Source organism: Carcharhinus amblyrhynchos, chromosome 19 (assembly GCF_965287045.1).
Source record: "Carcharhinus amblyrhynchos chromosome 19, sCarAmb.v2.hapA, whole genome shotgun sequence".
Lineage (NCBI taxonomy): Eukaryota > Metazoa > Chordata > Chondrichthyes > Carcharhiniformes > Carcharhinidae > Carcharhinus > Carcharhinus amblyrhynchos.
In genome coordinates this window covers 48,366,167-48,392,535 of record NC_137342.1, presented here as the reverse complement: position 1 = coordinate 48,392,535, position 26,369 = coordinate 48,366,167, and the positions used below count along the sequence as shown (strand labels likewise).

At 40.6% G+C, this 26,369-nt stretch overlaps 1 protein-coding gene across 10 annotated transcripts in view; it reads left to right on the top strand.

The window, feature by feature from the left end:
• Window positions 1-26,369, top strand: part of upf2 (UPF2 regulator of nonsense mediated mRNA decay) — a 166,580-nt gene that overhangs the window by 68,774 nt on the left and 71,437 nt on the right. For all 10 annotated transcript variants that reach the window (XM_080207740.1, XM_080207742.1, XM_080207738.1 and 7 more), the window contains 3 exons: window positions 2,790-2,973; window positions 12,738-12,901; window positions 17,526-17,624. In XM_080207740.1, the coding sequence (XP_080063866.1) occupies window positions 2,790-2,973; window positions 12,738-12,901; window positions 17,526-17,624 (447 nt within the window). The remainder of the gene's footprint in view (window positions 1-2,789; window positions 2,974-12,737; window positions 12,902-17,525; window positions 17,625-26,369) is intronic.

Here is a 26,369-nt window from a genome sequence, read left to right as displayed (position 1 = left end):
TGTTAAGAGTAAGCATCCATTCAAATAAAATTAAATGAAAGACTCTTAAACTGCATGTTTCAAACAGCTATAATTGGAGTTTTCTACTTTATAACCCACTGGTGCTCAGCAAAGCGTAGCTGGTGCATTGACTGAGACCAAATTGCAGTTCTGGCCAAATGGCCAAGTCAAATTGAAAGAAAATAGAGAGCTGGGCTGGAATTCTCTGGTCGTTCACACTCTACTGCCACTGCCGGCGAGGACAGAGAATTTGACGTTCAGCCACATCTTCGTTCACAGGAGAACGCTGGCTGTGAGTGAGGGTTGGGGGGAATCTGGCTCCTGATTTCTGACTCATGCCTTGCATATGTTTATAAGGACAATGTCATCAAAAGTAAATTGGATAGTCAAGTTAAATATAATTGTATAACTTCTTAACACTAAAAACATGAATAGGATGTGTCAGCTGTTTATGCTTAAATATTAGAATTGTGAAGGTATCTGTTTTGGTATATATTTTTGGAGAGGGCACCAAACTTTGTCTTGCCAAAGAGACTGAAAATCTTTGCATTTATGTAAACACGTAATTATATCTCAAACATGTGTTTTGCATGCAAAATAATTTGCAATTTCTATTGCGTAATTAAATATCTCTGCAGAACAAGATTCCACAAAGAGCAATGAGATAATGATCTGTAAATCTGCTTTTCGTTTTAATAGATTGAGAAGGGTTAGCTTGGGCTCCTAGAGGATCCGCTGTTCTTCAAGTGGTAACATGGGATCTCAGATTTGACTCAGGGGTCGTACTTTGGTCTCTTAGTCATAAGATGATGAGTTAAAATATCCCTTCACAGATCAAATAAGAACATAAGAAATAGCAGCAGCTGTCGGCCAATTGGCCCAACAAGTGTTATCTACTGATTGTGCCTTAATTCCACTTTCCTGCCCGTCTCCCACAACCCTCACCTCTCTTGTCAATCAAAAACCTGTCTAATTCCATGTTGAATATATACAATGACTCAAACATCACAGTCTTCTGTGGAAGAGAATTTCACAGTTTAATAATCCTTTGAATTCCTCTTCAATTCTGTCTTAAAAAAGAAGGCCCTTATTTTGAAACTTTGCCCCTGGTTCTAAATTTTCCCACAAAAAGAAACATCCTGTCAGCATCTACCCTGCCAAACCCCCAAAAGAACACAGGATTTGACAGGGTCCAAATAAGGAACTTCCTGAATGATCGTTCTGAAATATCTTGTTGCAATAAGATATAAGCAAGTATATAGCTTGATGTGTTTTGTCAACCGTAGTTATCTATGTTTGAATTCATCACATCAAACACTATAGTCTTCACAACTTTTCATTCTTCACTTTTTAATAACAAAACTATTTCTGGTATGCTGCAGCTCCTATACTGCATTGGGGAAAAGGGAAGCCCCTTTGTGAGGTGTAACAGTCAGATAAGTAAGAATAATTGAGAAGATAGTGCATGCATAATGTTGGCAGAGATCTAACTGCAGTACTGAGTGAGTGCTGCAGTGATGGAGGTATCATCTTTTGAATAAAATTTTAAACTCAGGCCATATCTGTCCCCTCAATTAGACATACAAGGTTCCATGTCACTGTATGAAGAAGAGGAGGTGAGTTTCCCTGTTTCCTGCCCAATATTACCCCTTAACCAGCATCCCTAAAGTAGATTATCTGGCTATTTATCTCATGCTGTTTCTGGAAGCTGCCATGTGCAAATTTGCTACCTGCACTGTGTTAACCTTATGTATTACTACAGTGCCTGCAACACGCACTACAATTTGCAAGTGTTTCATTGTCTGAAGTGCTTTTGGATGCTCTGAGTCATACTAGGTGCTACATGAACGTGCATTATTTCTTTAATATCAATCTGAATTGGCAGACTGGGGTTACGTGCCACCGTTCAGAGTTGGATTTGAACCCACAACTTTGTGACTCAGGCAAAAGTGCAACACACTGCACCAAACCTTGCTAACTGAGCGCTTAGACCACTGACATCTGAACAAATAAATGTCTCAGGTACTCGAGGCAACAGAAGGTGCTTCAAGCAAATAGAGGGCAAAAGTGGAGATTAAAAAGTATGACAGTTATCAGTCTGACTGATCAAGCTTTCCCATTGTCCAGTCCTTGTAAGACAGCAATTCTATTTGAATTTGCATAATAGCTGTTAAAATTGGGAAATGATAGGGTTGCAGTGTGTGCTGTTCTGTTGTACTGACAGCAACTAAGTTTTTTAGTGACTTCTGTGCTCAAGGTGCCAATGTTTTCAAATGCAGTCAGAAACTGATTTGTTGTACCTATCAATGAAAAGGTGGATTTCCAAAAAAGTCAGCAAAATGGAACCATTAACAGAACAAATTGGAACTAAATTATACATTTGATTCTGTTTGAGCTATTGTGACTGAAAATGTGTTCATGTATGGATTGTGTGAATAATGTTGCAAGTCACCTAATGAATGGCTTTAACCTGTCATTTAATCCCTTCCCAGTTATTTTGCAAGCTGAAAATTTTTATTTTTGCTATCTATATCACATTTGCACCTTGTCCAGTTTATTTTTAATTTTTCCTGATATTCTGATTACTACAGTACTATTAACTTGAATAACTTCAATATCTTCACAAAAATTGGAATAATTGAGTGTAATTTTAGTGGTTTTCCATTATTTATTCATTCAGCTACTGTTTATTTTTTGATAAGGCCTTTTATTTCATATTTATTAGAATTATTATTACATAAATTCTGTATATACTAACAAACTAGAACCTTCTGTTTGTGCCTCTGTAGCGTTATATCTGGTGGAAGAAGAGTTTAGACGTGTGGACGAAAGATCACCCTTTTCCTATTGACGTTGATTATATGATTAGTGACATTCTTGAGCTGCTTCGACCAAAGATGAAATTCTGTGGCTCCTTGGAAGAGGCTATCAAACAAGTTCAGGAACTCGAGCGCGAGTTCTTGATTAAGCTAGGTGAGGAATGGCTCAATATATATAGTGATGCTTGTGGAACATGTTTAATTTTTTTTCACTGCCCTTCAACCATTTGCAGTCCCAGTACAGCGCATAGCAAATGTGTTGAATGCCAATCAAAGCTACAAACTCAAAATGAAGGAACAGAAAAATATGTTTAATCTTTCTGTGTTTTGAACTTGTCATTCTAAAATAAAGTTAATATACTGTTTCCAGTTGTTGAAGAATCAAAAAACAGAATTGATTTCAGGTAATTGGCAGAAAGCCAAGTCTTCTTATGCAATGAGTGACTAAGGTTTGGAAAGTGCTTCCTGTGACATGGTCATATTGGTTTAATAGTGGCCTTCAAAAAGGGAATGTAATAAATCTTTTGAGGAGAACAAATAGCAGTGATATGGGGAAACGCAGAGAAGTGGGAGTAACTGGATTGCTCTTTGAAGGAGTTAATAGAGACACAATGGGCTAACTAGTTAACTAATAGTTTTGGGGCAGAGGTACAGTGAAGACATATCCAGAAAGATTCTTAAAATGTATTTATCTTCCAGATTAGTTCAATGGAAAGTTTTTGGGCAGAGGTACAGGGAAGAGATATGTCTTCCCTGTACCTCTGCCCAAAAACTTTCCATTGAACTAATCTGGAAGATAAATACATTTTAAGAATCTTTCCATATCCTCTGATTTTCCTGACTTAAACTTGTTTTTTTGTTAATTCTAGACTTAATATTCCACTACATTGCGGCTGCCCTCCCATCTTCTTTCATCCATAAATATAAACTTATCCAAAACAGTACTGCAGCCGTGTTCATGCTTGCATCAAGTGTGGTTCACCCATCACCAGTGTGCTTGAATCTGACAACAATTCAGTTTTAAAATTTACCTTCTTGTTTTCAAATCCTCAATCTTCCCTAGTTCCATAATCCCTGCCAACCCTCTGAGCTTTTTGAAGTTCTTCAGTTCTGGTCTTTGGCACATCCTCAACTTTAATATCTTTCAGGGAGATATCTGTACACTGTGTACAAGATGATAAGGGGGATTGACAAATTAGACATGGAGATGGTGTATACTCTTGTGGAGCCATCTAGAACAAGATATTATAGTTTTAGGATAAGGGGTGGCAGATTTAAAACAGGCATGAGAATAAATTACTTCTCTCGAAGGGCCCTGATTCTGGAATTCAGAGCATGATAGATGCTAGGACATTGAGTAGATATACGGAAGAGATGGGCTGATTAATAATTGGCAAGGATTTGAAGGGCTATGGTGAACAGGCAGGAAAGTGAAGTTAAGGCTGAGATGAAATTAGCTGCGCTAGTTTTTTTTAAGGAACTTTGGCTGATATTTCTCCACAGTATTCCAAGGGTGTTGAGATTGCTTGGAGAGCTGCTATTTTAACATCTATTGGAGAATAATCATAGAATCTTACTGACACGGGGCAACACAGTGGCACAATGGTCAGTGCTACTGCCTCAAAGCACCAGGGACCTGGGTTCAATCCCGGTTTTGGGTGACTGTGTGAACTTTGCATGTTCTCCATGTGTTTGTGTGGGTTTCCTCCAGGTGCTGCAGTTTCCTCCCAAATGCCGAAGATGTGTGAGTTAGGTTGATTGGCCATGCTTAATTGTCCCTTACAGTCAAGGGGGTTAGCATGGTAATGACTTGGGATAATGCAGATAGGGCCTGGGTGGGGTGCAGGTTTGGTGAGCTGAATGCACTGTAGGAGTTTTACGGCATCTGAGGCTCTGTTAATCACTGTCTTAACAAGATGAGCAATTGGCAAAACCCAGATTTTCTTAAATAATAAACCAGATGAACTGAGTTTGCAGTAATGCTTTTGTCTGAACATCATCCATGGGAAGGAGAAAAATATATGTAAGCCAATCGATAGCAGGTGGAAGTTGATTTTAGCTGAGAAAACTGCACTAAATATTCTGGCTCAACTGGACATGTATTGGCATTTATGTGGGAGATTTCATTGTGAATGAATTTCTCCACTTGAGAGTTTAACAAACTGGAATGACGTGAATGATCTGGCTGTAGAGTGCTTGTACGTTATTGTTAATTTTGACACTTGGTAAATGCTGAGAGCTTAGTTTTGAACGGGCTCTTGTTCTTTGTCTCAGATTTAGCAGGGGTGGGGAAGGAATTTCTCAGATAAAAGTCTTCTGTTACAATAATTGGCAAACTTATCACAACTGACACAGTGTCCAAGATATTGCCATTTATGATGCAGCAATAAATAAGTTAAATTCTTGGAATTTTTGCTGCACAGTACATTTTGGGTAGTTTGTAGTTTGACTTTAGGTTGCTGAAAGTTCATATGACTTTTTTCCAATTTGCCTTGGATTTGGTTCCCTTCATGATTAATTTTAAAATGAAGGGACAATTGCTTCTTGGAAATAAAACAAATTTGAAGGATTGATTGATGGTTACTTTCCTAAAGGAAAGTCTTCCATTCCAAGCGCTTTTTGGTTGAGGAAAATTAGTTTTGTTCAGTGAACAGGCATTGATAAACTATATGAGCATGCTTTGGGAATTTTTAAAATATAAACATAGGAGCTATGAGCAGGAGTAGGCCATCTGGTCCCTCGAGCCTGCTCCGCCATTCAGTAAGATCATGGCTGATCATGACTCAGCTCCACTTACCTGCCCGCTCACCATAACCCTTAATTCCTTCACTGTTCAAAAATTTATCTATCCTTGCCTTGAAAATATTCAACAAGGGAGCCTCAACTGCTTCACTGGGCAGGGAATTCCACAGATTCACAACCCTTTGTGTGAAAAGTTCCTCCTCAACTCAGTCCTAAATCTGCTTCCCCTTGTTTTGAGGTTATGCCTCCTAGTTCTAGATTCACCCGCCAGTGAAACCAACTTCCCTGCTTCTATCTTACATGTTCCCTTCATAATCTTATATGTTTCTATAAGATCTCCCCGCTTCTGAATTTCGATGAGTATAGTCCCAGTCTACTCAGTCCCTCCTTGTAAGCCAACCCTCTCAACTCCGGAATCAACCTAGTGAATCTCCTCTGCACCCCCTCCAGTGCCAGTATATCCTTTCTCAAGTAAAAAGACCAAAACTGTACACAGTACTCCTAGGTGTGGCCTCACCAGCACCTTATACAGCTGCAATATAATCTTGCTGTTTTTAAACTCTATCCCTCTAGCAATGAAGGACATAATTCCATTTGCCTTCTTAATTACCTGCTGCACCTGCAAACCAACTCCTGGAGATTCCTGTGCAAGGACACCCAGGTCCCTCTGCACAGCAGTATGTTGCAGTTTTTTATCATTTAAATAATAGTCCATTTTGCTGTTGTTCCTACCAAAATGGATGACCTCACATTTACCAACATTGGTACTCCATCTACCAGACCCTCGCCCACTCACTTAGATTATCAATATCCCTTGGCAGACTTTTAGCGTCCTCTGCACACTGTTCTGCCACTCATCTTAGTGTTATCTGTGAATTTTGACACACTACACTTGGTCCCCAACTTCACATCATCTATGTAAATCGTGAACAGTTGCGATCCCAACACTGATCCCTGAGGCACACCATTAGTCACTGGTCACCAACCAGAGAAACACCCACTTAACACACTCTTTGCTTTCAGTTAGTTAACCAATCCTCTATCCATGCTAATACATTACCCATAACACTGTGCACCTTTTATCTTATAAAAAGTTCTTACAAAAATATAAAAAGCTCTTCCCCCCACTTTCTCCTTTGTGTGCAGTTTTGGTGTCCTTATCTGAGGAAGGATGCCCTTGCTATAGAGGGAGTACCGTGAAGCTTTACCTGGGTGATTCCAGGTCTCTCGTACGAAGAGAGACTAAGTCGATTAGGATTATATTCATCGGAGTTCAGAAGATTTTGAACAAGGTTAGACAGGATAGATTCAGAAAGAATGACCCCAATGGTGGGGAGTCCAGAAGTAGGGGTCATAATTTGAGGATAAGGGGTAAACCTTTTAGAACGGAGGTGAGGAGAAATTTCTTCACCCAGAGCGTGGTGAATCTGTGGAATTCACTACCATAAAATGTAGTTCAGGCCAAAACATTGTCTGATTTCAGGAAGAAATTAGATATAGCTCTAGGGGCTAAAGGGATATGGGAGAAAAGAGGAATCAGGATATCGAATTTGATGATCAGCCATGATCAAAATGAATGGTGGAGCAGGTTTGAAGGACAGAATGGCCTACTACTTCTAGTTTGTACATTTCTATGCAGCTGCAACAAAACATCCCTATCCCTATACTCAAATCCTGTCAGTCTGAAGACCAACATACCATTTGCCTTCTTTACTGTCGGCTGTACCTACACGCTTACTTTCAGCCATTGATGCATGAGGACTCCAAGGTCTCGTTGAGTGTCCACCCCTCTCAATTTACGAATATTCAAATAATAATCTGCCTTCCTATTAACGCTACCAAAGTGGATAACCTCACATTTATCCACATTATCCTGTATCTGCCATGCAGATGCCCATGTACTCAGCCTGTGCATATCACAATGAAGCATCTCTTATCCTCACAGTTCACATTCCCACCCAACTTTGTATCATCTGATAATACATTCAGTTCCCTCTGCCAAATCATTATTGCATAATGTGAACAGTTGTGGTCTTAGCACAGATCCCTGTGGAACCCCACTAGTCATTAACTAACAATCAGAAAAAGACCCATTTATGCCAACTTTTTGTTTTCTATTTGCTAACCAGCTTTCTACCCAGCTCAAGACATTGCCTGCAATCCTGTGTGTTTTAACTTTACTTAGTAGTCTGCCATGTGAAAACTTGTCAAAAGCTTTTTGAAAGCCTAACTAAACCACATCCACTCGTTCTCCTCAGTCAATTCTACTAGTAATGTTCTCAAAAAATTACAATAGCTTCATCAAGCGTGATTTCCCTTTTGTAAATCCATGCTGACTTTGATTATACCAATGCCTTCCAAATGCCGAGTTATGAAATCCTTGATAATGGATCTAGCAATTTTCCCAGAACCGACGTTAGGCTCACTGGTTTATAGTTCCCTGTTTTCTCTCTACCTCCCTTTTTGAATAGCAGGCTTACATTAGCCACCCTCCAATCTGTAGGAACTATTCTAGAGTCCAAAGAATTTTGGAAAATAACCACCAGTGGATCACTATTGTCTTGTCTAAAATTGCCAATTTCTGCCAAATTAGCAGTTCCATTGTGAAAATTTTGTGTTGTCAGTCCATGCCAGTAGGAATTCATATCATCATAGAATCTTATAGTGCAGAAGGGGTCAGTTCAACAAATCACACGTATCAGAATCAGCAAATACAACACCATGCTCAATGACTGAGGGAGAACCATATGCATTTCGGTCACTGACGCCTGACTCGAGTGCTACTGCAGAGCCAAGATTAGATTTGGTGATTCACTTACTTTTCAGCCCCTCATTGTTACTTACTAGTGAATTGCATCAGGGAGTTTTGGATGAAAGTTAGTAAAGTATGATAATTAATTGAGCAAGTTCACATTGTTGACATTTTTTGCAATGTAAATACCCTGCCAGCCTTTTGACTGACCTCACTATTGTTCAGTCTCGCACTTTTTTTGATAACCATCCTTGGATTGTTGCATTAAAATGAGAGTTGTTATATATGTAATTAATCATTTAACAGTTCCTGCAATTTTATCAAACTTACCTCCATTAACAGGACTCGCTCATTCAAAAAGTTGATACGTTTTCTAAATATTCCTTTTTTTATCTCCTTTGATTTTTATTTAATAAATCTTCAGTCCTTCAGAGTCCTTTGAAACCTGAATTTCAAAGACTAAGGAGTGTTTCATTCCATTTAAATTTTTTAAAAGAGATATGCTATACATGAGAATTTGAGATTTGCAGCCTTGACCATGTGGAATAATAAACAAAATCCATTTAACAATGAATATCTTTATATTTTATCTCCCTTATCTAAAGAGTTATTGTACAATGAACAATTTCTTAAAGCAGTTTTGAGCAAGTGGGTTGATTTTTTTTAATTTATTCTTGCTGTCCAGACACATGCAATATCTTATTCCTGTCCTAAGTCTCATTGTAAAGCTGTGCATAGTTTAAGCACTTAGCATTGTCTCGTGATGCTTTTGGCAGAAGGATAGGTCGAGTGTTAATAATAAAAACAGGAAATTATGGCAAAGCATAGCAGACCAGTTCGAAAAGAGGAAGATGGTTCATGTTTCAGATAAATTCATTCAGAATTTTCACGTGCTATCGCTTTACTTCAGATTATCAGCATTATTATGTTTTCTTCTTCGTCTGTGCAGTAAGCAGATTAGGTGAATTGGCCATGCTAAAATTACTCTAACGTCTAGGGATGTGCATGTTAGGTAGATTAGCTGTGGTAAATGTGTGGGGTGATGAGATAAGGCAGAGGAGAGGGCGTGGGTTGGATGCTCTTTCAGAGAGTCAGGGCAGACTCAATTGGCCAAATGACCCCTTTTGGCTCTTTAGAGATTCTATGAGGGTATTCTCCCCTCCCCTTCCTTGTTTTTATCTAATTCTCTCATCTTTCTATAGAGGGAGTTTCCCATTTCAATTCTCCCTTGCTTATCTGATTGGGGAGAATTTGACATTTTGCAAGGTGTAACAATAACCTTGAACTTTCTTTCCCCCAGTGTAGTGCAGGAGCTGTGTCATGCTTGAAACAACTTTTTTGCCATTAAATGGTGAAAGATAAACATGCGATGACTAAAATGTATTAGGTGCAATAAGTTCAAACATTGACAACAGCTATAGATGACAAAATGTGCTCCAATCATATACTTGCTTGTAACTTATTACAATAAGATATTTCAGAACAATCCAGTCCTTGAAGTTTTGTTTGGTTCTTGTCAAGGATCTATAAGATTCTGATTGGGCTTGAGAGAGTTGATGCTAAGAGGATGGTTTCCTCTTGTGGAGAAATCTAGAACTGGAGTACAGCGTTTCAGAGCGAGGGCTCCTCTGTTTAAGACAAATGAGAAAGCATTTCTTTCAGATAGTTGTTCGTCTTTGAAATTCTTTTACACACACAACAGTGGTGACTAGGTCATTGCATATATTCAAGGTGGAATTGGATGGATTTAAGGGTTATGGGAGATAGACAGGAATGTGGAGTTCAGGCCACGGTCAGGTCAGCCAGAATCTTAGTGAATGATGGAGCAGGCTTGGTAGGCCGATTTTGGTTTGCTCCTGTATCTATCTCAAGTTCTTGTCTGCACAAACCATTTAATCTTCCCTCAGCTATGGTGTCTTATTTTGTTTGCAGTTCATCATTTATATTGTGTGCTCCATTGGCACTGATGGGACTAGTGGCTCCTCTGAAAAGAGTTAGGATGTAACATTAGTAGCTGGAATAACGCAGTTGAAAAAATAGAACTTTTGGCAATAATGTACTTGAAGACGTACATATTTTGAATGAAGTTCAAGCTTCATTCCAGTACACATAATATAAAACTGACATTTCAGTGCACTACAGAGGAAGAGCTGTCATTATCTAGGACAGGCAATATTGTCCCATTAACATGGCATCAGATAGTGTACATTAAAATGTTAATGTCAATCTAGCATGGCAGGACCTCGCCTTCTGGCTGGAGGTCAGTCACCAGTGGTGTGCCGCAGGGCTCAGTACTGGGACCTCTGCTCTTTGTAATATATATAAACGACTTGGAAGAGGGCGTACGTGGTGTGATCAGCAAGTTTGCAGATGACACCAAGACGGCAGGATTGGCAGATACTGAGGAAGACTGTCAGGTGACACAACAGGATATAGATAGGTTGGTATATTGGGCAGATAGATGGCAGATGGAATTTAATCCTGACAAATGTGAGGTGATGCATTTTGGAGGGAATAATGCGGGGAGGAGTTACATGATCAAAGGTAGACCAATTAAGAGTATAGAAATACAGAGGGACCTGGGAGTGCAGGTGCACAAGTCTCTGAAGGTGTCAACACAGGTAGAGAAGGTTGTGAAGAAAGCTTACGGAATGCTAGCCTTTATAGGAAGGGGTATAGAGTATAAGAGCTGACGTCTAATGCTTCAGTTGTACAGAACGTTGGTTAGGCCGCATTTGGAGTACTGCGTCCAGTTCTGGTCACCTTACTACCGGAAGGACGTGGAGACCCTGGAGAGAGTGCAGAGAAGGTTTACCAGGATGTTGCCTGGCATGGAAGGACTGAGTTATGAGGAAAGGTTGGAAAAACTGGGGCTCTTCGCCTTAGAAAGACGGAGATTAAGGGGGGATCTGATAGAGGTGTATAAAATAATGAAGGGAATAGATAGAGTCAACAGTGGCAGGCTTTTCCCTAGATTGGGGACAACTATTATGAGAGGTCACGATCTAAGGGTGAGGGGGGAGAAATATAATTTGGATACTAGAGGAAGGTTTTTCACGCAGAGGGTCGTGGGGGTATGGAACACGCTACCAAGTAAGGTGGTGGAGGCAGGCATGTTGGACTTGTTTAAGGTTTACTTAGACACATGAGCGAAACAGGGATGGAGGGTTATAGTAGACGGTATTAAAAAATGGCCAGAGCCTCGGGACGACACCGAAAATGTAATATTACATGTTAATGTTTTGTCTCTTTTAATTCACAGGTGTCGGTCCACCTTGTTGTCAAATGAGGGGCATGCACACGGTGGGTCGTGCATGGGCTGCTCTTGGAGGTTTTGAGAGTGGCCTAGTACTTCGTGTTGTTGTGTGTGCTTAATCCTGGACCAGCAGACGGGCACCACAACAGCTCAGTGACTATCACTGCTAGCTGTGCAGATGCATGGATTTGGGCCTGTGTCTGTGGGAGTTTGCGCATTCTCCCTGTGGTTGTGTGGGTTTCCTCCAGGTGCTCCGGTTTCCTCTCACACCCCAAAGGTGTGCTCTTAGGCTGATTGGTGTACCAAATTGACCCTACACTATTCTCCCCTGAATCTGGCTACATTAGGGGTGCCATTAACATGCACACGGGGCAGGGTAGGTGTAGGAAAATGCTTTGTCGACATGGCGGCGTGGGCTCATTGGGCCGAAGGGCCTGTTTCCCGTGCTGGGTTGTTCTTTGTTCTTTGTTTAGTTTTTGTATACCTCCGTTCTGTTTGTGATTGCAGTCATCAGTTGTTTTGTAACTGGAGGTGCTGAGTGAAGTCCAGGATGTTATTCTGATTCACTGTGTTCCAGAAAAGGAAAAAAAAAGTGGCCTAATAAGTAAAGTTCAAGTGAAGTTTATTTATTAGTCACAAGCAGGCCTACATTAACACTGCAGTGAAGTTACTGTGAGAACCCCCTGGTCGCCACACTCCAGCGCCTGTTCGGGTACACTGAGGGAGAGTTTAGCATGGCCAGTGCACCTGACCAGCATGCCTTTCGGACTGTGGGAGGAAACTGGAAACAATGCAGACACAGGGGAAACATGCATCCTCCATACAGACAGTGACCCAAGCCGGGAATTGAACCTGGTTTCCAGATGAATTCAGAGAATTTAGTTTCCACTAAATTAGTGGTTTATAGGGAGAATTGGAATGGGAGAACCTACTTACTACTTTTACCATTGAAGTAGGGATACTGAGAGGACCTAGGAATGAAAAGCAAACTGGATAGTGCGTTAAATGAGAATTAGTTAAATTCCTACCAGTACACTATTTTGGCAGAGTAATTATGCTTGTATCCCCTTTTAGGAGATTTCTTATGGTCCTTGGTACCCGATTTTGTAAGGTTTAAAAAGTTACGATCTAATTTTTTTCAAAATTAAATTTGCTATATTTTCGTTAGGCCTTGTTATTGATGGGAAAGATTCCAAGCCGGATAAGCTGTCCGGTCTGGGCGAAGGAGAAGAAAATCAGGATGACGACGATGATGATGAGGAGGAAGAGGGTGGAGCAGAAACAGAAGAACAGTCCGGGAATGAAAGTGAAATGAATGAACATGAAGAAGAGGTACGGTTTCTATTGACTATCAAAACCATTGCCTTAAATGGGTGGCAGGCTGGCATGATTGGTGGATTTCCACTGTCAAATTGGTTTTGCAAGTATCGTGTTATTTTAATATTTGACATAAACACTGGGCATTAGCTTAAAAATTAACAATAAATGGTTATTAACTCATCCACAAAATTGTGATTCTTTTTTGCCCTAAGGAAAAAGAGAGGTTGGAAGATACCATGTCATTTTGCTTTTTTCATTTGTGACTGGTCATTGAGAAAGTTCCCTACGGAACTGATTTACAAGTCTTACTTTTGAATGTCTCAGATTACTGACAAAAAGTCATTGACTGAACCATTAACTCTTGCTGCCTGACCTGTTTAGTTTTTCTAGCAATTTATTTCTCATCTCAACTCGCTTTCTTTAGAATATGCTGACAAATTATTTTTGAGGGCTTTTTTTTCATTGCAAGAGTTGGCTCAATGAGCCATAAAACTATTAAGAACATTTAGTCCCATGGTATTATGATACAAAATTATCATGATTGGAAACAAATGTTTTTGTTGGCACTTCATTTTTCTAAATTTGACTGCAACTGAGTAATTGCCCTCCGAATGTTGTTCTCTTGCATTGACATTCCGGTGCTGCCCTGTGTTACTTGGGGTATAAGCCCCGATGCCGAGTTCCCGTTGCAAAGTTTGAAGAGCATAGTGTCCTGCCAGTATTCCTAAACCCGGTCTGTCCGAAATAACTTATTTAATCATTTCTCTCATTTTAATGTGAGAAAATAGGCAACGTTTTTCTATAAAGCAATTTATGATTCTTAATGTCTGTGTGGAGTTTGCATATTCTCCCTGTGTCTGCGTGGATTTCCTCCCGGGTGTCTGGTTTCCTCCCACATTCTAAAAGACGTGCTGGTTAGGTGCATTAACCCAAACAGGTGGTGGACTGTGATGGCTAGAGGAATTTCACAGTAACTTCATTGCAGTGTTAGTACAAACCTTACTTGTGACTAATAAATAAACTTTAAATCAGTTCACAAGTGAAGTACTTCAGATGTTGAAGAGGTGCTAAGATGATGTGGTCCGTTGGTTTGAATTCAGACTTGCTTAAAAAACTTGCATTTATGAAGCACTTTTCTCATGAATGTGCCAGCAGGTCCAAAGCCACCAGTATTTCAAAAGATATTTCACAGGATGTGAGTCCCAATAGCAAGATCAGCAGTTACAGACGGACCAAAAGAAATACTTTGGCGGGATGATGCCAGGGAAGGCATACAAATGCTAATGTCAGAACCAACAGAAGCCAAAGGAACAGACAGCTAACAGAGTATCTTCAAAGGGAAATAATGATATAATTGGCAACTGTTTTGTCGAAGGACAGAGGCTGTATTCAGCTAGCTGCCTGAGGTGCAGAGTCCAGCTAGCAGCCTGTAAGCCAGTGCTGGTTTGCAGACCAGAAGCAAGGGTACAAACTATATTTCCTGGAGGCAGGTAAAGCGCACATCTTTGCTGAATCAAGAGGAGATGTTCCGCAGAGTAGCTACTCAATTGTATGCAATGTGGTAACAGTAAGCTGGCCTTTACTTATAGATCTATAGAATTGAATGAAGATTGGGCAGAAGGAAGTCCTGAAAGAGTTCAGATCTTATAAATGTACTTTGGATCAGGAGGGTAATTCCTATTTAAATTGCATGAGTGTGTTTAGTAGTCTTGTATGTAACTGTCTTTGATTATTATAGTCCTCTTTGTGTATATGTATCTCTATTTAAGACTTATTACGTAGTCTTTAATAAGTCTTGTACTACTTCTGGGCTGGTTACTGTTCTCACTGGGTGGCCCTTTACACCTTTCCTGTGGACAAAACTATACACATCATGAACTGGTATTTCCAAGTTGGGACACCCACGTAGTTAATGTCATCCAGGTTTGTGACACTTTTCGTAAGCAGCAAATGTTGCCTATGCTTTACAGTCAGTTAATTAATTTTGAACGTTACTATAGTAATTTGGAAATGAAGCAGTCAATTCACACAGAAGCTCCCACCAGCAAACATGTGATAATGTTTTCTGATGTTGTTTGAGGGATAAATATTGGCCAGCACACCTGGGCAAACTCTCCTGCTGCTCTTCAAAATGGTGCCATAGGATCATTTATGCCCACCTTAGAGGGCAGAATCCACCCCTTTAACGCACACCTGAAAGATGGCACCTTAGGCAGTGCAGTACTCCCTCAGTACTGCGTTGGAGTGGCAGCCTTGACTTTTGTGCTCTCCTGGAGTGGGCTTGAACACACAACCTTCTGAATCACAGCCGATGCACCCGTTAATTCAAATTAAAATCATTTTTAACGCTAAGTTTCCCCCTTTCTGGATTATTTATGTAGTTATCTCAAAGTTCATACACTTTTTTTTCTCCCGATTTGTGCAGCCTATGTATAGATGTGTAAACCAGACATTAACCCTTGAGCCCAGCTTGCTATTGTAGTACCTTATTGAGTAGCAGTGTTATCTGCTTGGTTATTTTAAAAACCTGGCAAATGTTGACACAACCTGATGAGCCCTGAGGCCCAACTGCGTTGTTGAAACTATGGCCTTTTTGAAGCTGCTTTCAAGTAATCTTGTGCCAATATTGGGTGCTTGCAGCCCATTTGCAAAATGGTTGGTATGACCCTGCAAGTTCAGCAACATATCATATGTAAACTTGAAAAGTAAATAAGGACCATGCTCATGTTAAAGTTTACTCCATGTGGGAACAAGATGTTTTGTTTAAAGTAAGTTGTAGATAACATTTGTGGGCTATGCAATATTGGCATCATTCAGAGATCTGTTTAGCTTCTGTTCTTGAGTCTTGTTTTCAAGACTTGTTAAAGGACTATTTTTGCTCACAATACCTATTTTGCTATTTAATGCTGTGTTGATTTAAAATCCTTTTTTTTCCAAAATGAATTGGATTGTACCACCTTTTGGAAATGAAATAAGCATTAACAGTTCTCAGATCTTGTGGAAAGTAATAATTTCTGAGCGACAACCATAGAAAAAGCCCTTTTAAAAGAAGGCAATTGATCTACAATGTGTCATGTGATCAGATTAGCAGTTTTTGGAGGGGGGAATGTTGTAGAGGAAACTTCACAATACCTTTATAAAACTCTGGTTAGGCCAAACTAAAAAATTGCAACTAGTCCTGGTCACCACTTTAGGAAGGATGTCTGAGTGTTTGAGAGGGTGCAGAGGAGATTTACCAAGATGGTTCCAGAGAGAGGGAGCTTTAGCTACAAAGTTGTAGAGGCTGGTGTTATTCTTTTGGAACAAAAGAGATTGATTTGCAAAGATTATGACAGGTTTAGGTTTTATGCAGGAAATGCGGGGGCAGTGGAAGAAAATAAACTTGCAGGCTATCTGGGATCGAGCAGGGAAATGGGACTGATTGGATTGCTGGACGAGGAACTGGCACAAGCTTTGGCCAAAGGCTACCTCCTGTGCTGTAAATGACTCCATGACTCTTGGCTCTTTGCCTCTGGAAAATAAGTGAGCAGGATCCTTATCTGAGAATAATGGTGTCCTTATCTGATGATGGATGTCCTTGCTATACAGTGAGTGAAGCGAAGGTTTACCAGGCTGATTCCTGGGATGGCAGGTCTCGTATGAAGAGGGACTAAATCAGTTAGGATTATATTCATTAGAGTTCAGAAAAGTGAGCAGGGATCTCATAGAAACTTGTAAAATTTTAACAGGATTCAGAAAATTGTTAAAATTCTAACGGGGTAGATTCAGAAAAAATGTTCCTGCTGTAGGGGAGTCCAGACTAGGGGCCACTGTTTGAGGATAAAGGGTATACCTTTTAGGACTGAGGTGAGGAAAAATTTCTTCATCCAGAGAGTAGTGAATCTGTGGATTTCAAGAAGAAATTAGATACAAGGGATGGAGTGGGGTTGGGGGGGGTGGTCGGTGGGAAGGCAGGATCAGAATATTGAATTTGCTGATCAGCCATGATTATGAATGGTGGAATAGGCTTGAAGGGCCAAATGGCCCACTCCTGCTTGTATTTTCTATGTTTATGGATCATGAATAGGCATGGTCCATCTGAGAAATAATTAGGCCTAATTTACTGTATTTTGTTCACATCTATTACAATTATTTACTTGAACAGCTATAATTTCATTTAGTTTGTACTTAGCAGAAGAAAACTTTCTTATTTCGCAAACATCCTGAAGGAAAGATTGGCAAAATGACATGGACATGAGACAAAAGAACTATTGATGGTATAATTAGCGACTCAAGTGTTTATAATTGCAAAGGATGGAAAGCTGAATGTCTTAATAGGAGAACAGATCAGTAGGAGCAAAACTGGACAAGAGACAGTGGCCATCTGGGGGAGCGGTGAGTTGTGTTGGGAAAAGCCAGGGAATTGAATAACAGAAAACAAAAGTGGAGAGTCGAGATGAAGGGGAAAGTTCACAGTCCAAAATTGTTGAACTCGATGTTGAGTCCAGAAGTAGAAATTAGGCTAAACAAGCTGAAATGTTTAACTATTTTTATGAAAAGAAACAACCCATTAACTTCCCATAACCTAGTTATGGCAGCTAATTGAGATTACTCTTTGACCACTTTTTGTAGAAATTATGTTTTTTTTTAATTTTAGGATGCTTCTGAGAATGAGGAAGAAGATGAAGAGGAGGAGGAAAACACAGATTATCTGACTGATTCTAATAAGGAAAATGAAACTGATGAGGATAACAATGTAAGTGTAATGCAAGGACCATCTGAAATACTTGCTCTTTTTTTCTGAGGTGCTTTCAATTAGATCTCTTTCACTAAAAGCAGCTGATTTATTTTTGGCAGATTGGGTACACAGAGGGCATGCAAGTACACTATGCATGTAGTGTATAAGTAGTTGAGGGGAAAACTTGGTAAATTATTCAACAGGAAGCCTGTCCCAAAAATTCAAGCATATAATAATCTGCATCATAACTTTGTTAACAAACAGAGGCAATGGGTATGGCTTGATGTTTCTTGAACTAGTGGAGAGTTGAAAGTGCTATATTCCAGGAATTCTAGATCCTCGTCCAATTTTGGGTTCTGTATGTATAGCCAATTTCAACCTGGGTACACGATGTTGAAATTTTGTAATTAAACATCGCCGTTCCTTCACTGTTGAAGAACAAAGAAAATTGCAGCACAGAAACGAGCCCTTTGGCCTTTCAAGCCTACACCGATCATGCTGCCTGACTGAACTGAACTAAAACCCCCTACCCTTCCAGGACCGTATCTCTCCGTTCCCATCCTATTCATGTATTTGTCCAGACGTCCCTTAAAACTCCATATCCGCTTCTGCTACCTCCCCCAGCAGCGAGTTCTAGGCACCCACCACCTTCTGGGTAAAAAACTTGTCTCGTACATCTCCTTTAAACCTTACCCCTCACACCTTAAACCTATGCCCCCTAGTAATTGACTGTTCAAGCCTGGGAAAAAGCTTCTGACTATCCACTCTGTCCATGCCCCTCAATCTTGGAGACTTCTGTCACATCGCCCCTCAAACTCTGTCATTCCAGTGAGAACAAACCAAGTTTCTCCAACCCCTCCTCATAGCTAGTGCCCTCCATACCAGACAACATCCTGGTAAATCTTTTCTGTATTCTCTCCAAAACCTCACCTTCTGCACCACTTGTCACTGGTCAAAGTCCTGGAACTCCCTCCCTAACAGCACAGAAGATGTACTTATACCACATGGACTGCAGCGGTTCAATAAAGCCGCCCACCACCACCTCACAGGCATTTACAGATGGGCAATAAATACTGGCCTGCCAGTGAAGCCCACTTTTCATGAATGAGTAAACAAAAAAGAAAAATCATCAGTCGTGACTCAACTGGTAGCAGCCTTGTCTTTGACTCAAGTTTCTACTTTCAAGTTCTGCTCAATTGCTTGAGCACGACAACCAGGATTGACACTTCACTGCAGTACTGAGGCAGTGCTGCACTGTCAGAGGAGCCGACTTTCAGATGAGATGTTAAACCCAACGTCCCTTCTGCCTACGCTAGTGGGTGTAAAAGGCCGAAAGGCACTATTTACAAAGAAGAGCAAGGGAATTTTCTCCAGTGTCTTGAACAGTGTTTATAATATCACAAAAACAGTTATTTAGTCATTATTATTTTGGAACTTGTCATATGCAAATTTGGCTGCAGCATTTCAACAGTGATTACACTTCACAACATCTTTCACTGGCTGTAAAGTATTTTGAGATGTCTGATGGTCATGTGAAGTGCTATAAAAATGAATGTCTTTCTATTCTTTAAAAATGTTTGGTAAACAATGAGGCCAAGTTTTAAAGAAAAAGGCAAGGCTGTTAACAATTAGCAGAATGAACAGGAAGATGTAATTTAAGGTGGAAAATGGTAGTTTGGTACATTTTCAGAGGAAGAGCAAAGAATGGAAAGATATAATTATTCAACACTGAAGAGTGTAGACAAACTGACTTAATTGCTTGAATGTTAAAGGCAGCTAATCTTGAGTCTTGGGTTTTGTGATAGCACATCTGGGTGACATGGTGGCACAGTGGTGCAGCAGTTAGCACTGTTGTTTCACACACCAGGGACACGGGTTCAGTTCCCAGCTTGGGTCACTTCTGTGCGGAGTCTGCACGTTCTCCCTGTGTCGGTGTTCGTTTCCTCCAGGTTCTCCAGTTTCCTCCTCCAGTCTGAAAGACGTGTTGGTTAGGTGCATTGGCCATGCTAAATTCTCCCTCTGTGCTGCCACTAGGGGATTTTCACAGTAACTTAGTTGCAGTGTTAATACAAGCCTGCTTATGACACTAATAAATGAACTTTAAAAACATAGAAGGAGGAAACCCAGCACTTCTTGCTTGTTGCTGGGTCTTTATACTCTGAAATGTATGCAGTATTTATGCCGACTTTATTATTCTCAGCCAGCTGATTTAATTTTTATTATTATTAGCATATTGGTTGTAATTTGTGTTGCTTATGACCACAGAAGAGCTCAAGAATTAGGGGCAGAGTAGGTCGTTTGGCCTCTTAAGACTGCTGTGCTATTATATAGAAATATATAAAAAAGAGAGTGGCTAGAGTGAATGTTGGACCCTTGGACGACGAGAGGGTGGATTTAATAGTGGGAAACGAGGAAATGGCTGAGACCTTAATTAAAGTTTTTTGTGTCAGTCTTCACGGTGGGGGACACAAATAGCTTACCAAATATTAACGATCGAGGGTCAGTGGGAGGTGAGGTGTTTATTACAATTACTGTTACGAAAGAGGTAGTGCCTGGTAGATTAATGGGACTGAAGATAGACAAGTCCCCAGGCCTGGACGGAATGCATCCCAGGGTACTGAAAGAAATGGCAGAACTAATAGCAGATGTGTTAGTAGTTATTTATCAAAATTCACTGGGCTTTGGGGAAGTGCCGGCTGATTGGAAAACAGCTGTTTAAAAAAGGAAATAGATAAAAGGTGGGTAACTACAGGCCGGTTAGCTTAATGTCCGTAGTTGGGAAAATGTTGGAATCCATCATTAAAGAAGAAATAGCAGGATACCTGGAAACGAATGGTTCGATCAAGCAGACGCAGCATGGATTCATGAAGGGGAAATCGTGTTTGACGAATTTACTGGGTTTTTATGAAGATGTGGCAAGTGCGGTTGACAGAGGGGAACCGGTGGATGTGGCGTTTTTAGATTTCCAGAAGGCGTTCGATAAGGTGCCTCACAAAAGGTTGCTGCAGAATATTAGGGTACACGCATTTGGGGGTAAAGTGTTAGCGTGGATGGAGGATTGGCTATCTAACAGGAAGCAGAGAGTTGGAATAAATGGGTGCTTTTCTGGTTGGCAGTTGGTGACTAGTGGCGTGCCGCAGGTATCAGTGCTGGGGCCTCAACTGTTTACCATGTACATAGATGATCTGGAAGAGAGGACTGAGTGTAGGGTAACAAAGTTTGCTGATGAGACAAAGATGAGTGGGAAAGCAAATTGCATGGAGGACGCAGAAAGTCTGCAGAGAGATTTGGATAGGCTGAATGAGTGGGCGAGGATCTGGCGGATGGAGTATAACATTGGTAAATGTGAGGTTATCCACTTTGGAAGAAATAATTGTAAAATGGAATATGATTTAAATGGTGAAAAATTACAACATGCTACTGTGCAGAGGGACCTGGGGGTCCTTGTGCATGAATCACAAAAACTCAGTCAGCAGGCGATCAAGAAGGCAAACGGAATGTTGGCCTTTATCGCGAGGGGGATAGAATATAAAAGCAGGGAGGTCTTGCTGCAACTGTATAAGGCACTGGTGAGGCCACAACCAGAGCACTGTGTGCAATTTCGGCCCCCTTATTTGCGAAAGGATATATTGGCTTTGGAGGGAGTACAGAGAAGGTTCACCAGGTTGGTACTGGAGATGAGAGGGTTAGCTTATGAGGAGAGATTGAGTAGATTGGGCCTGTACTCATTGGAGTTTAGAAGGCTGAGTGTTGATCTTATAGAGACATATAAGATAATGAAGGGGCTAGATAGGATAGAGGTAGAGAGATTCTTCCCACTTAGAAAGGAAAGCAGAACTAGAGGGCACAGCCTCAAAATAAGGGTGGGGGGGGGGGGTCATGTTCTAAACTCTGTTCTAGAGTTGAAGAGGAACTTCTTCTCTCGGAGGGTAGTGAATCTCTGGAACTCTCTGCCCATTGAAGTGGTGGAGGCTACCTCGTTGAATATGTTTAAGTCACGGGTAGATAGATTTCTGATCGATAAAGGAATTAAAGGTTATGGGGAGCAGGCAGGTAAGTGGAACTGATCCACTTCAGATCAGCCATGATCTTATTGAATGGTGGGGCAGGCTTGAGTGGCTAGATGGCCTACTCCTGCTCCTATTTCTTATGTTCTTAAAATCTTCTCATCCCAGTTTTAAATGGGAGACCCCTCATTTTTTAATTATGTCACCTGGTTCTAGACTCCCCACAAGAGGAAACATCCACTCAGCATCTACTCTTATCAAACCCCCTCAGGATCCTAGACGTTTCATTCTTCTAACTTCCAATGAGCACAGACTCAACATGCTAAATCTTTCATTATAAGATAGTCCCTTCATTCCAGGAATCAATCCACTGAACCTTCTCTGAATTGCTTCGATTTCAATTACATCCTTTCTTAAATAGAGACCAGAATTGAGACAGTGCTCCAGATGTGGTCTTGCCAACGCCCTGTATTTCTTTTTTTTGTATACAGTTCCTCTTGCAATAAATGCCAACATTCCATTTGCCTTCCTATTTACTTCCTGCAAATGCACACTAATTATTTGTAGTTCATTGTGACTAATTGAACAGAAACAATTTGCAGGGTTACAGGGAAAAGGTAGAAGAATGGCACTAAGTCATAATGTTAATTTGAAGAGCCGGTGCAGATGCGATTGGCTAAATGGTCTCTTTCTGCGGTGTACCCGTTCTGTGATTCTGAGGTATCGGGATCCCCAGATCCCCCTCTACCATAGTGTTCTGTCATCTCTCTCCATTCAAATAGTATGTAGCTTTTCCATTCTTCCTGCCAAGTTCATATTTGCCTACATTATACTCCATCTGCTAATGCTTTGTTCACTCAACCTGTATAAATCCCTTTATAGACTCTCATTCAATCCCTTTATCCAAGTCATTATATAGATTGTAAATAATTGAGATGCCAGACCTGATCCCTGTGGTATTCTGCTAGTAACCACCTGCCAACGTGCCCATTTATCCCCTCTGTCTGCTTCTTGTTAGCTAACCAATCCTCTGTCCATATCAGTATGTTACAAGAGCTCTTATTTTGTGAAGTATTCTTTGAATGTCACTATGCATGTTTAAAGTTAATTAGATTGTGTTGTTTATGACCGCAGAAGAGTTCATGAATTAGGGGGTCATTTGAGATTGCTCTGCCATTCGATAAGATCATGCCTGATCTAATTATGGCCTCAAATACACTTTCCTGTCTACCCCTTATTCCCTTTGATACCCTTGCCTCCTGCATGCTCCCCCACCCATTACTTAAAAACAAGAAAGGAAATTTTCAGGCAAAAGCTCCTTGCTAGAGGATGGTAATGAGGAGATCACCTGTTAATTCATGCAATTTGGGGTTGGATAGCTAGAAATGTACCAGGATTAGCTGGGCAATGAGACCAAATTGGAAAGAGTAGGAGGAGGATTTAGTTTGATTGAAAGAGTCAAGAAGTACAGTTACACATAGGAGCTGATCAGACTGAGTATTTACAAATGTCCACAATAGGAGTGGAGCTCAGATTTTATAAAACAGACATGCCAAGTTATAGCTTGATCATGATGTGAAATTTGTGTAATAGACCACATAAATAAAAATAGAAGAATATGCTCCTTTGTCATCTTGAGGATCTGATTCATCCAAAATGCCATGTAGTTACCATGGAAAAACATGTGGGCATACTGATGTATATATTTACAGGTGTGTATATATTTACCAATGAAATTTAAATAATTCGGACCAATATACGCATAGGCTTTTCACATTTAACAAATACAAAATGTGTACTTTCATCCCAGCTACCCAGCATAAAAACAGTGATGAGGGTGTGACATATTTAATCATTTGCCTATCATTCTTTTTGTATTTTCTTTCTCCATAGAATTCCCTACAGTGCAGGAGGATGCCATTTGGCCCCTCTACACCAAGCCTTTGACAGTATCCTACTCAGGCCCAATGCCCTGCTATAATGCCTTTAATAATAGGTTCTAACATTTTTCCTATGATAGAGGTTAAGCTAACTGGCCCATAGTTTGCTGCTTTCTGAAACCCTTTCCGAATAAAGAAGTTAAATTAGCTTTTTCCCAGCTTATTGGAAGCGTCCCAAATCTGGGAAAGTTAAAACTAATCCATCAACTATCTCCCTAGCCACGTCTTTTAAGACCCTGGAACGAAGTCCATCAGGACCTGCGTGCTTGTGAGCCAGCAACTCCCAATGTTGCTAGCTGACGCCATAAACAATCCCACTGCCTGTCCTTTCAAAACGACCATTATTAGACTCTCCGCAAAAGAGTATGTCATTGGCCCCTGTGAATTCACCCATTTCCTCTTTATGGCCCTTGAATATATTTATTTTTTCTGAGATCTGTATCTATCTCTGAAGCTCCTTGTTTGCATTCCTCTAACCCCCTCCAAAAGCACTGAAATAGTCCTCACCAAAGTTATGCTTGGCATTTTCTGTTCTTATGGTCGTGGTACGTTATTCTTTGACATCCTCCCTTACTTCTATGCAGCTTTTGATTGGATTAATCACACCTTTCCAGCTGAAAGCTTTTCCTGTGTTGTAAAGTTGAATGGGATTGCCCCTGCTTTGTTACATTCTTAACTACATGATTGGAGCTGGAACATTTCTTTAATAATTTCTTTACTCAGAGGGTAGTAAGGGCGTGGAATGCCCTGCCTGCAGCAGTTGTGGACTTGCGAACTTTAAGGGCGTTCAAATGGTCAGTGGATAGGCATATGGATAAAATTGGAATAGTTTAGGTTAGAGGGTCATTAGATTGGTTCCACTGGTCGGCTCAACAGGTCCTTCGGTTCTCAATGTACTGCGCTGTAATGTTCTATGTTCTATTTCTGACAACTAATTCTCTTCCAGTTGTTGCTCTGTGACCTTAGAACCATCCATTCTTGACCCCTCTCTTCATTATTTCATTTTGTCCCTTAGCAACAACATCTACATAACTAGGATCACCTTCCAGAGGCACACTGGTGGCATCTGGTTGCAGTTTCTGTTACCTTTCTCAGTCTTTCCATTGCTTTCTCCTTCTGAATATCCTTGTCCGTGAAATTCCTTGAGCTGAAGATTGAGACCATAACCTTAAGTTCTGCCTCTTTCCATTCTGACGAACTAGACTATTCCTTGCTCAGCCCCCTGTTTGACCATGAGCTGAGTTTCACATATCCTCCACATTGCAAAGATGGCAGAATTCCACCTGTAAAATCATTGACTCTATCTCAGCTCATCTGATTTCCTGCATCTCCAGGCTTGCTAACTCCAGTGTTTTCCGGAATAATGTCCCAGCCTCAACTCTCTGTACACTTCAACTCAGAATCTTTTTTTTTAAATTTAGTCCTGGGATGTGAGCCATGCTGGCTGTCCCATCCCTAATTGCCTTTGAACTGTAGGCTTGCTTGGCCATTTCACATGGTATTTACGCATTGCTGTAGCTCTGAATTCACATGTAGGCCAGACCAGGTAAAGATGACAAATTTCCTCCCTTATATTGGTGAATCAGATGGGTTTTGATGACAATCGATAATAATTTCATCATCATACAGCTGAGGAACAGTGGAGGATTTTTAAGGAGGTCTTTTCCAGTACTCAGCAGAAATATATTCCGGTGATAAAGAAGGACTATAAGAAAAGGGATAACCAGCCATGGATATCGAAGGAAATAAAGGAGAATATTAAATTAAAAATCGATGCGTACAGAGCAGCTAAAAATAATGAGGAATTAGAAGATTGGGAAAGATTTAAAAAACAACAAAGAATGACTAAGAAAGCGATAAAGGAAAGAAAGAGTATGAAACTAAACTAACTCTAAATATAAAAAATGATAGTAAAAGTTTTTACAAATATATAAACAAGAAGAGTGAATGTTGGACCCTTGGAGGACGAGAGGGGGGATTTAACGATGGGAAACGAGGAAGTGGCTGAGATTTTAAGTCTTTTGTGTCGGTCTTCACAGAGGAGGACACAAAAGGGCTTACCGAATATTAAAGATAGAGGGTTGGTAGGAGATGAGGTCCTGAATACGATTACTGTTACTAGAGAGGTAGTGCTTGATAGACTAACGGGACTGAAGGTAGACAAGCCCCTGGGACCAGATGGAATGCATCCCAGGGTTCTGAATGGGATGGATAGGATAGAGGTGGAGAAACTCTTCCCGCTCAAAAAAGACAGTAGGACTAGGGGGCACAGCCTCAAGATAAAGGGGGGGCGGTTTAGAACGGAGTTGAGGAGGAACTTCTTCACTCAAAGGGTGGTGAATCTCTGGAATTCTCTGCCCGTTGAAGTGGTGGAGGCTGCCTCGCTAAATATTTTTAAGAAGCGGGTTGATGGGTTTTTGATAAGAGAGGGGATTAAGGGTTATGGGGAGAGGGCGGGAAAGTGGAACTGAGTCACGACAGATCAGCCATGATCTTATTGAATGGCGGGGCAGGCTCGAAGGGCTAGATGGCCTACTCCACCTCCTATTTCTTATGTTCTTATGAAAGAAATGGCAGAAGTAATAGCAGATGCCTTGATAATTATTTATCAAAATTCACTGGACTCTGGGGAAATGCCGGCAGATTGGAAAACAGCTACTGTTACGCCGCTGTTTAAAAAAGGTAGCAGACAAAAGGCAGGGAACTACAGGCCGGTTAGCTTAATGTCCATAGTTGGAAAAATGCTAGAATCCATCATCAAAGAAGAAATAGCAGGACACCTAGAAAAGAACGGTTCGATCAAACAGACGCAGCAC